Raw genomic sequence first — 12559 nt, forward strand, 5'->3', positions numbered from 1 at the left:
TCTCCTTCCTTACTCCCCCTTCCTTATCAGAAAATGAAAGCTGAAAAAGTACAGCAGGTCAGTCAGTATCTGTGGCTGGAAACAATCAATTCATGGGAGTTTTGAGAAGATTTGTAACTCAGGTTGAAGTTCTCGATGTAGGTTTGCTCGCTGAGCTGGAAGGTTTGTTTTCAGATGTTTTGTCACCATACTAGGTAGCATCATCAGTGAGCCTCTGGATGAAGCATTGGAGGTATGGCCCGCTTTCTATTTATGTGTTTAGGTTTCCTTGGGTTGGTGATGCTATTTCCTGTGGTGATGTCATTTCCTGCATTTCTCTCTCCCACCCCACTCAGAGGGTGGTAAATGGGATCCAAGTCTGTGTTTGTTGATAGAGTTCCGGTTGGAATGCCGACTTCCAAAAAATGAAACTAGACAGATCCAACACACCGTGCTTCTACAGATTACCCAAAATTCACAAACCAGGGCCCCCCCCCCTCAGACCCATAGTCTCACTACCTGGAACACCAACTTACAAATTGGTAAGGAGCAGCACCAAAGACTAAAACACTTAGTAGAAGGCTCACACCACCCCATCCACTCCACCCAAAAATTCCTGAAGATCATCAAAGGCACCAAGACAGAAGATGATGAAATAATGGTCCTGTTTGATGTAACAGCCCTGGTAACATCCATCAACATCAACTTGACCAAGGAAACACTGATTACACTATTAGAAGAACCAAAGACACATGCACCAAACACCACCAATCTCATCACCAAGGGCAATATTGTCAAGGTAGTGGACCTATGCCTCATCCCCCACTCCACCTTCAACATCAAAACCTACAGACAAACCAACGCAACACCCATGGGATCTCCGATATCAGGGTTCTTAGCAGAGGCAGTAATGCAGAGACTCGAACAAACAGCTCTGCCAATCATCTAACCTAAACCTTGGATCAGCTATATGGATGACATCTTCGTCATCACTAAATGAATCAAATTAGAGGAAACCTTCAAGACCATCAACAATATGCTTATTGGCATAAAATTCACTAAAGAGGAAGGAAACAACAAGAAACTGCCATTCCTAGATGTCACAGTACAGCGAACAGCCAATGGGGAATCTCAAACCAGTGTCTACAGGAAAACAACACATAAGGACAAAGTACTGAATTACAGAAGCAATCATCCCAATACCCACAAACGAAGCTGCATTAGAACATTATTTCAATGAGCCACCACACATTGCATCACAGAGGAACTACAAAGAGCAGAAGAAAATCACCTATACAGTGTATTCAAAAAGAACGGGTACCCAATGAACACAGTCTGCTGATTTCTCAACAACAAACCCAAACAAACAGACAAAACACGTCCAGAAACCCTAGCCACTCTCCCCTACATCAAAGACATCTCAGAAATGACTGCCAGACTACTCAGACCTCTTGGCGTCATGATAGCCCACAAACTTGCCAACACACTAAAACAGTAGGTAATGAACTTGAAAGACCCAATACAGAAAACAAGCAAAACTAATGTCATTTACAAAATACCTTGCAAGAACTGTAACAAACACTACATTGGACAAACAGGCATGAACATCAACTAGCCACAAAAAGACATGACCCAATCTCACTAGTATCTTTACATACAGAGGAGGAAGAACACCACTTTGACTGGGATAATACATCCATTCTAGGACAAACCAAACAGAGACACTCATGAGAATTCCTCGAAGCATGGCATTCCAACCAGAACTCTACCAACAATCACAATGATTTGGACCCCATTTACCACCCTCTGAGAAAAAGAACGGGAAATGGCATCACCACAGGAAATGACATCACTGACCCAAGGAAACCTAAACACATAAATAGAAAGGGGGCCATACCAACAGTGCTTCATCCAGAGGCTCACTGATGATGTTACCTAGTATGGTGATGAAAAGTCTGAAAATAAACCTTCTAGCTCAGCAAGCAAACCTATATCCAAAATCAATGCATGTGTTTCTTGGCTATGGGTGGGATAGTGTTGAGTACTTCATTATTATTTACAGATTAATTTCTCATTGATCTTATTTTATTCTTTCTGAGCTAGCAGTGAAGTGATACAGTAAATGAGGTAACAGTAAACTTGCAACTGGAGAAACGTAAATGGCAGGGGAAAGTTTTGGAATGCTGAAAATAGGATGAATGAGTGTTGGAGAAGTGAAGAGCAATGCTGGTGGGTGGTGGGGGGGTAATTATCACCCATTGTCGGTCTATCCACATAATGCTCTTGTTACTCCTTGAGTATATTGTCCTGTGGTTTCCCTGATTCGAGGTTCCATTCTAACATCAAAGAGTTTTCAGAATAAAAACCATAAGTGTGGAAATATTAAGCAAGTCTGACAGCATCTGGAGAGAGTGAAAAAACAGGTAATAGAATTGAATATGACTGTCTCGCCCTCCTGTTCTGAAACAGGGTTAACATTTTGAGTCAATTAGGAGAGAAACCGTTTGTGTTTTGAGTTGGTTTTGGAGTTCTGTGAGGAGTATTTTTGAACTGGGCCTCTTTCCAAATAGTCTGCTATTTTTCTGTCCTTTTAAAATCGAAGTGCTCCAATTTATAAGTATGGGTGTTCTTAAAATTGGAAGGTTCATTGATGTGACAGGTGATATGGAGATTTTTTAAAAACTGAATAAAATCCGTTTGTGCAGCTAACCATGACTTTTGATTGCAGCTTTAGGTGAGGTCAAGCTACAGAGACATTTGATTTTCCACTGGGAATGGGTGTTTGTGTTTGGCAGAGGAAGAGTTGTGAATAAAGGCAAGATTTTGTAGATATTTTCATGGGTGTTGCCAACATCTGCTTCGACAAGGAGCAGTGCTTGGTTCCTGTTGAAGGGCCTACCTTAACTCGAACCAGCAGTGTAGCCGCTGCTTGGCAAAGAGTGGGAAGCAAACTTAAAACAGATCCAAGGAGACTGCTGTTCCCTTTTTTTTACCCAAAAAGGAATTGGTAAGCATTTGATTTGAGCTAACAATATATCCCAAGAGTATTGGGGCATTCAAAATATGGTGCTCACTTGTCTGGGGAGCTGGGGCACCTGTAGGAGATTCTCGATGGCCCAAATGACCCATCTCCTCTTTGATTATTCTGGTGTGCTTTGACTCAATGGGATTAGTGTTAATACTCTGGATAATTCCCCGTCAAACATATTGTCTTCCAGTTTCCTCCTCTTGATCTCCTTGGGGCCACTGCATTTAAGATAACCTCTAGACATTTGCCTTTGCTCTACTTTGGACATTGGAGCACATTTTCCCATAGCTGTGAGTGCGGTTTGCACAGTGCACCCTGCGTAAATTCAAAGTGCAGAATGTAATTGGTAAAGCATTGGATTGCTTGATAAATTAGTTGACTCCAGTCTGCCACCCAACTGCCTTTTCAGCTGATGCTGAAGGAATGTCCAAAATGGTGCAGTTGTTCCATTTTCTCTTTTTTACTTCTCCCTATCCTACTGGACAGTGATACACATTTTCTTACTCTCCCTGGTTCTTGTGAGCTGTTAACCCACGTCACATCTCCCATGCACCCTTCACTGCTGAGCCCTCTGCCTTTAGTAGATAATAAGAGTATGCAACAACTAAAGGACAGAACTATAGAGTTTATATTGTCAGGGCTTCCTTCTTTAAAGCTAATCTTGCTTAAAGGTAAATGCCTGTAGATTGTTGAGAGGACAGAACTGTCAGACAACACTTGACAACTGCAAAAAGGCCCTTGAATGTGGTAAAACCACCACCAGATAAACTGTTGTAACAACAAGATTATATGGCACCAATGGAATAAAACAAAGGGCTTCATCGAGCATTTCAGACTAAAATATAACATCGTCACAGACGGAGACATTAGGGCAGATCACCCAAGGCTTGGTTAAAGACGTAGGAAACATCCTTTCTGCATCAACTCTGTCTACTCCTTTGGGGTTTCTGGAGGTTTTTACGTGATTACCTCTCATTCTTCTAACCTCCCAGAGAATGCACATCCATCTCCCCTCACAGGATGGTCACACCAGTCCAGGAATCAGCCTGGTGACCCTCTGCTGCACTTTCAATGACCGGCATATCTGTCCTTGGGCAAGGTGACCAAAATGACATTCTAACCCCAACCCTAACCCTAAGCTTACCACAATACTCCGGATGCAGTCTGACCAGCTGTGGGGAATATTATCTATTTGGATCATTATTTGATTTTCTTCGTCTGATTGCTCTTTCAGTCAGAGAAGGGACTTGGTGCAAATTTCTTTCTGGTACTATTTTTGTCCGTGCTAGAGCATGATATGAATCCTTGGAGTCAGACATTGACTTTTCACCTCTGGGTCGCTAAGTTCAAATTCAACCCAGACTAACCAGATGAGAGACTCCTCTCTCTAGTGTGAAATGACCATAGGCAGATTCAGTCCATTGGCTGATTATACTGAGCTGCAGAGAGTTTGGCAGTAAATTCATAAGTTCAGCCAGAAAGGACATTGGCTTGTTGAAGAGACAGACAGATAATGCTGACAGCTTTCCTGAGAAACATGCTTATGGGGCTGAGTAGAAGATTTTTCACTAGCACGATTAACTGGTAATAAATTATTGAGCATTTGCTTTGATCTTTGAAGTGGGATTCTGTTCAATTAGGTGTTACACCACGGTTTGGGATTATTAGCTCTCTGAACTAAAAAAAATCATTTCCTAACATTGGCAACCTAAAAAAACAAGAAAAATGTGAGACCAGATTCTTGTTGTTTTGTTGGTATTAAGTGATGCCCTCCAAATCCCATGATATTACCTGCAGCTGAAAATAAAACCAATTCCTTCTATCTTCTTAAATACAGGAAGTACCCATGGGACTTTACGTAGATCATGATTTGCCAGCTGCACTAGACTTCTAATAATTTAAAAGTAGAATATGCCAGTTTTATCTCAAAGTGCCTTAAATGTTGGGGGGGGGGGGGGGGGGGAGGAGAAGGAAGATTGCCTGCAGAGAAATTTTCAAGGGACACTGGCCAAGCATTGCAGACTGGATAGATGCTGCATGTACAGAAGTGTCTAATCTACCAGAAACTCCCTTCAGACATTTGAAGCCTTTGCTGTATAATTTAAAAGGGCCTCGTCGTCCTAGTAAAACGATACAAGGTATTTTACCAGCTATAAAGCACAAGCGTTTCTTAAAATGTTTCAATCTGTTGGTCATAGTGTTTTACCTTCAATACCTCCCTTGTACAGTCCTTGTTCCTTCCTTCCAACAAGCCAATCAGCTGCACAGAAAGCAACCTTCATTGAAATGGTGTTGCAATAAATACATCACCTGGGCCAGAATCATTTTTATTTCAGAAATATACTTTATTCATAATAAAAATCCACATAGTCAAAAATACATTTCGATTGTGTTCAGTAGTATAGGAGAATACAAACAAACATTGAAGTTTGACTTTATCCAAACAAAGGCATCACTTCCTTGACCAAGAGTATATTTAGATGCGTTGAGGCACTGGGAGGGTCCAATAACCGATGGAGCCCCATATTACTTCAGCAGGAAGACCTCAGACAGTGGTCTTTCCCCACTGCACCTTGGCGGCAGCTACCCCAAGCTTTAGTGCGTCCCCCAGCATGTTGTCCTGGCCCTTGGAATGTGCCAATCTGCAATATTTGGTCGGGGGAACTCCTTGCTCATGAAGACTGGCAAGTTTCAGGCAGGCCAAAGAGGGTCTTTCACTGAGTTGATGGTCCTCCAGGCGCAGTCGATGTTTGTTTATCTTGTGCATCCCGAGGAGTAGACTGTAGAGTCCAGAGTCCCACATCACGGAGCTGCTCAGGTTGAACTTTGACACAAATCACGGACCTTCCTCCAGACTTCCTTTACAAAGGCACATTCTAGAAGATGTGTGACAGTCTCTACCATCCCCATAGCTGTTTTGAGGGCAGCGTGCGATAGGTGTTGGCAGTGATTGATCCATGCCCTACAGCTCTGACACTGCTGCTCAGTTGCACACACTTTGCGGCTTACTAACCTTTGGAAGAGCTTGCAGGTGAAGGAGAGAAATCTCCTGCTGCTGTTTGGAAGAGAGGAGGGAGAGGAGTCTCTCCCAGTGAAGTGACCAATCATTTAATTATCCCTTAATCCACATTACTAAATCAGATTGTAAGGTCATTGTCATATTGTTTGTGGGAGTCTACAGTGTGCAAACTGGCTACTGGATTCGTTGCATGACCTGAAAATTACTTAATTGGCTGTGAAGCACATTCCGACATCTTGAAGTCATGAGTTTAAAATGCAATCTTTTCTTTCTTTTCATCATCAGTCCTGTTTGGGTGGACCTCTGGATGCGCATTATTCAAACACTGCACAAACCTGGGCAGTGCAGTGTGTTAGGCTATCCAGTAAACGTGGGCCATTCTGCAGAAGTGTCTGTTTTAACCCACGTTCTGCCGAACATGTATTTCTTGAGAAAGCCACTGGTTATCATTGAATCCCCACAGTGCAGAAAGAGGCTGTTTGGCCCTTCAAGTCTGCACTGACCTTCTGAAGAGCACCCCATCCAAACCCAACATCCTACCCTCTCTCCATATCCCTGTGTTCCCCCATGGCCAATCCACCTAGCCTGCACATCTTTGTGCTGTGGGAGGAAACTGGAGCATCCAATGGAGACCAGCACAAGGTGAACGTGTACAAACTCTGCGCAGATAATCTCCTAAAGGTGGAATTGAACCCAGGTCCCTATGAGGCAGCAGTGTTAACCACTGAGCCACTGTGCTGCCCCCTTGGATATTGGTTGGTTCTGAGAATCCTAATGTCCTCTTTTCCTTTCTCCTCCCTACTGTCTGGAGGCAGAGGCCAGTCTTTATTGGACCTATTAAATTGGGGTTGTTTTGGTTTTTTAGCTAAGGTGCACTCGAATTTCCCTCTTGCTGAAAAGTAAGCACCACTTTGTACGTGTAAAGACTCTGAAATATGCCCCATTCTCTCTGGTCATTTTAATCATTCTCCTTTTTTTTATATTTCTTTTGACAGCTCTGCTGTCATCTAGACTGAGTGTAATTTAGCACAGACTAGATATTAAACCTAGTTGTTCATCCGTCTAAATTGCTGAGGCCTTTGCTTAATGGCATAATTACCTGTGGGAGAGGGAGAGAGATGTATAACTATGCTGTCTTTTTAATAATCCATACTGATTTTACTTTTAAAGTCAAATTCTGATATCAAAGTTTCCATTTTAATAAGCTGTTTCCTGCAGTGCATCTATTCCACCTGCTGCTGCCTTTTTCTATTGAACTGCCTAAGCTTAATAGCTTTCTATGAAGTCTCATTAACCTTTCTGCCCTGAAAGCTGGGCGAGGAGGAGAGGGAGAGAACCAAGTGGCATCAATTGAAGTGACTGGCGTTAAAAATACTCTGATGGAGACAGAGGTCTAATGAGCAAAATCTGTCGCCCTTTGTGCTTTAATTCTAGTAATGTCACAAGTACCTTGCGACTGAAAGCTAGTGCAAGCCCCACAATCAAATTTCCTCATGTGCTATGTTGCTTAATGCAAGCTAATATGGGAGTTCTTATTAATAGTGATAAATGTGGGTGAGAGGTATTCACGCCAATACAATAGGACAGGCAGACCAGCTGAATCCTGAAGTAGCGATTAGATGTTACCTGGCTTTGGTTTCTGTCATTGAATTGTACAGAATCTTAAGAGCACAGGAGAACACCATTCTGCCTATTGTGACTGTACTGGCTCTTTTGGATGGTCGACTCCAATTAATCCCATTTATCTTCTTTTTATTTTATTCTGCAAATATTAGCTTTTATAAATGTATATTTTCACCCCCCCCCCCCCCCCCCAACCTTTCAAGCACTGCACAGCTGATCAAAACTTAATCATTGTCATAGAGTCATGCAGCATGGAAACAGACTCTTCAGTCCAATCAGTCCATGCTGACCATAATTCCAAACTAGACTAGTCCCATCTGCTTGCACGTGGACCATATCCGTCCAAACCTTTCCTATACATGAACTTATCCAAATGTCTTTCAAATGCTGTAACTGTCCCCCATCCACTACTTCCTCAGGAAGGTCATTCCACACACCAGTCACACTCTGATTTTTAAAAGAACATGTTACCCTCATGTCTTTTAAATCTTTCTCTTCTCAACTTTAAAAATATCCCTCCTAGTCTTTAAACCCCCCGCTCTAAGGAAAAGACACCTGCCATTCACTGTCTCTATATCCCTCATGATTTTATAAACCTCAATCAGGTTACCTCTCAACCTCAAACTCCACTGAAAAACATTCCAGCCTCTGCTTATAACTCCAACTCTCTATTCCTGGAAACATCCTGTTATATCTTTTTAGAACCTACTCCAGCTTAATAATATCCTTCCTAGCTTTGAGAGGCTGGTCATGGCCCACATCAACTCCCAGGCAAACGTGAGGATTGCAGATGCTAGAAACCAGACTCTAGATCAGAGTGGTGCTGGAAAAGCACAGCAGGTCAGGCAACATCCGAGGAGCATGAAAATCGCCGTTTCAGGCAAAGGCCCTTCATCAGGAATAGCCCCACATCAACTCCCAGCTTGCCTTGATCCCCTAAAATTTTCCTACCAGCATAACACGTCCACAGCCGTTGCAGGGGTAGGGGAACAGCACTCATCCCTGGAACATCTGGACAACAAGGACACCTACATCAGACTCCTGCTCATTGACTACAGCTCTGCCTTCAACACCATTATCCCCTCCAGACTGATCTCAAAACTGTCAGATCTGAATCTCAGCTCCGCTCTCTGCAACTGGACCCTCCGCTTTCTGACCCACAGACTGCAATCAGTGAAGATCGACAACAGCACCTCCTCCATGAGAATACTCAACACTGGAGCCCCCTCAAGGATGCGTCCTCAGCCCCCCCACTGTACTCCCTGTACCCCCAGGACTGTGTTGCCAAATTTTGAACACCATCAACAATTTCACTGATGACTCCACTGTATTAGAACAGATATCTAACAACGACAAGTCAAAGTACAGAAGGGAGGTGGAGAACTTGGTGACATGGTGCAATGACAACAACCTCTCTCTCAATGTCGGCAAAACTAAAGAACTGATCATTGATTTCAGAAAGAAAGGAGGAGAATAATACTCCCATGTACATCAACAAAACTGAGATTGTGAGGGTGGAGAGCCTCAAGTTTCTTGGAGTGACGATAACCAACAGCCTGTCCTGGACTTTCCACATAGATGCGATAATCAAGAAGGTAGAATTTCCTCAGGCGGCTCAGGAAATTTTGCCATGTCCATGAGGACCCTCACCATCTTCTAGATATGTTACCATTGAGAGTATACTATCCGCATGCATAATGGCCTGGTATGGCAACTGCTTTGCCCAGGACTGTAAGAAACCACAGAAGGTGGTGTGCACAGCCCAGACTGTCACGGAAGCCAGCATTCCATCCATGGACTTGATTTACACTGCTCGCTGCCATGGAAAGTCTGCTGACATCATCAAATACCTATCGTACTCTGGTAATGATCTCGTACAACCTCTTCTATCAGGCAGAACACACACACCGACAGGTTCAGGAATAGCTTCTTCCTGGTTGTTACTAGACTGCTGAGTGGACTCTCCAGACCCCCATAATGCTGATTTCACTTAGTGTAAGACCTGTGCAGTGTAATCTGTATGCCTCCATTTAAGTCATTCTGATCAACATATCCTTACGAGCAGTACAGGCAGACCGTTGTAAGTAAGCAAAGCTTTTCACTGTACTTTGCCTCTTGTACGAAACAATCAATCAATAACAGTGAGACAAGAACTGGACATAGTCCTCCAGAAGAGGCCTCACCAATATCCTGTACAGCCTCAACATGACGTCCCAACTCCTATACTCAATCTGAGTAATGAAAGCAAGTGTGCGAAATGCTGCCTTGACCATCCTATCTACATGGGATGCAAACGGCAAAGAATTGCTGCAAGCATTTTTTTTTAAATTAAAAATTCTCCACCTTCCCCTTATCCAATTGCCATAAATTAACAGCCCCCCTGATTATTGAAAATGTGCAGGTTGACTATGTTATTGAGGGGCAGTTCTTCACAAGTTCAAATCTTGGGGAGGGATGAGTAGAATATAGTGTGGTGAGTCGCAGTTTCAACATTGTGGATGAGGGCGAGGTGAATTTGCTTTAAGGTTGCTTCCAGCGAATTGAGAAGGAAGTTGAGGAGTAACCAATGTATTTGGGCTTGATATTAGAGTCCAGTAACTAAAGCTGAGGAAAGGGTTTTCCTGGTCTTCTGCTCAAGCATGTGAAGGAAATAATAACCTTGAGTTATTAAAATTCAAAAGTAGCTTGCTGTTTTTGAAAGCAGGATTAAGAGCCTTGGAAACCATTTTGAAATACATTCTAACATTCTTTTCCTTGTTTGCAAGCCTTAAGATGGAATGTGAGAAACTGGCCAGTGAAAAGACAGAGATGCAGCGACATTATGTGATGGTGAGTACAAGATTTTTATAAAATGTTGACCATCGATTCCTAAATTAGAGTAAGAAAGCAAATGTTGAAAATTAATACATGAGAAATCTTGATTCGTGTGTCAGTCAAGTTCATTAATAAACATAGTGGTAAAGTGAGCTTGTAAAAGAGCTATTTATTGTTTGTCATGTCTCTCTTTAAACTCTTATTTGCAAATGACATTGCTGCTGTAATCGTAAAACGTGCTTCTGCGACTTATAATGTAAAAACTTCTACTGGTCAGTTGTCCAACCATCAACGACACTGTCATGTAATTTGCTTATGCTGGTCAAAACCTTTTTTTAATCTAGTATAGCAAACATAACTAAAAGGTGTAATATTGTTTTAGATTAACAATCTTAAGCCAACATAGAAAATTGAAAACTGGTCCAACAGCACAGTCCCATGATAGTGGTAACTTAGATCAAGACTGCAACAGGACTCTGGCCTATTATATTTTAAACTGTACATACAGTGAAACTTGCAGCATGATTTTATTAGAGAGAAAAGAATCTAAAGTACAATGATGTTGGCAATAGTAGTGTAATTAGAATGTCATGCAAGTTGAATTTTGTGCCAGAGTCTTACGATTTATTCTCATGGTTGGCTCTTCATTCCTGAATGACTTTGACACTCTTTTTCTGCTGTGACGTTTGATGTTTCTCAGCCTGCACTGCTATGCATTAGCCATTACACTCCCCTAGCACACCTGTCTTTCCTGATCAATGTTACCTCCCTTTCCTCAAAGTCAATTCTCATTTGATACTTGAATTCCTTCAATGTTCATCTTTAAAAGTAATTTTTTTTGGCTCAGTTTTTTTGGCCAACTTTATGTTTCCTTTTTTCTTTTAGCTTAATGCCTGGTTTTTAGCTTGTGCCTTAACATGGTATTTTTGTACATTATAGACATTGATTGACTATAGGCATTGAATGACCATGGATAAATAGATGCTGTATGATAGTTTTTGACTTCAAAACTAAACAATGTCTCTTAGAACGATTTATGTTTACTATTAAATATGAAGTAAAACATATATTTTAAACAAAACAAATAACTTATTGATGAAAATGTACAGGAACGCCCTCCCAAATGGCAATATGGGTTTACCTACACCATGTGGATTGCAACAGTTTAAGGAGGCAGCTCATCACTGCTTTCTTGAAGGCACCAAGGGGTGGGCAGTAACTGCTGGTCCATTCAGTGGCGGCCCCATCCAATGAGTGGATTTCTTTTTTAAAAAAAAATTAGTAGCCAGAATTTCAGTACAACTTCAGTGTCCAGAAATTCCAATCCCAGCTACATTATGTGAACACATGAATACAAGAAGCTAAACAGGAGTATATTCTGTAACCACTAACAAATGACTCACTGTTTCTAATCCTGACCCCATAACAACCCAGGAGCAGGCATGAAACTACATGAATTGCAGACACTGGTATTCTGATCTAACTTCTTCAAATTTGCAGTTCCAAGTATGCCTATTGATAAATGTCCTGATTTTAAAAGAAAAATAAGGACTTGGGACTGAGTGAAAGTGGATAAAAGCCTTTGATAAGTTGTGGTAGTCTGCTCAATGAATAAGGATGAGCCCATGTCATTTGAACAAATCCATTCTGATGGTGGCCACTTTTCCCTCAGCCCTTTTTCTGCTTTCTGATGTTAATTGACCTGTGGTGTATTTCAAGTAACTTTTTAATATGCTAGGCTAGAAATTACTGTTGTTGATTATAGATGAGTGTTAAACATGCTTGTATGACATCGTTCTGTTTGCTATTTTTAACAGGGAAGTTAACCTAATTGAAAGAGCTTCTTTGAAGCTGTCCCTGTCCCATGGGAATATTGGGCTTGGTAAATTGTCTTTAAACATTAAAGTAGTATTGCCCAACAGCACAAATGCACTGCCAGCTATTGGGGCAGTAATTAGTAGGTTGCTGTTTCTGCCCCTGCGCTTCTAAGTGGTTTGCTTTAGCTGCTCCTTTTCTGTTACGATGTAAAACACAGACATACCAATCGGCAACACGGTTTGTTACAGTGGGAAGTGGTGATATGAAACGTGTTGCCT

At 41.9% G+C, this 12559-nt stretch overlaps 1 protein-coding gene across 1 annotated transcript in view; it reads left to right on the plus strand.

Annotated features, from left to right (window-relative positions):
* Window positions 1-12559, plus strand: part of LOC140494705 (transducin-like enhancer protein 1) — a 167036-nt gene that overhangs the window by 12003 nt on the left and 142474 nt on the right. Inside the window, exon 3 of the mRNA XM_072594209.1 lies at window positions 10415-10478. Coding sequence (XP_072450310.1) covers window positions 10415-10478 — 64 coding nt within the window. The remainder of the gene's footprint in view (window positions 1-10414; window positions 10479-12559) is intronic.

The sequence above is a fragment of the Chiloscyllium punctatum genome, chromosome 24 (assembly GCF_047496795.1).
Source record: "Chiloscyllium punctatum isolate Juve2018m chromosome 24, sChiPun1.3, whole genome shotgun sequence".
Classification (NCBI taxonomy): domain Eukaryota; kingdom Metazoa; phylum Chordata; class Chondrichthyes; order Orectolobiformes; family Hemiscylliidae; genus Chiloscyllium; species Chiloscyllium punctatum.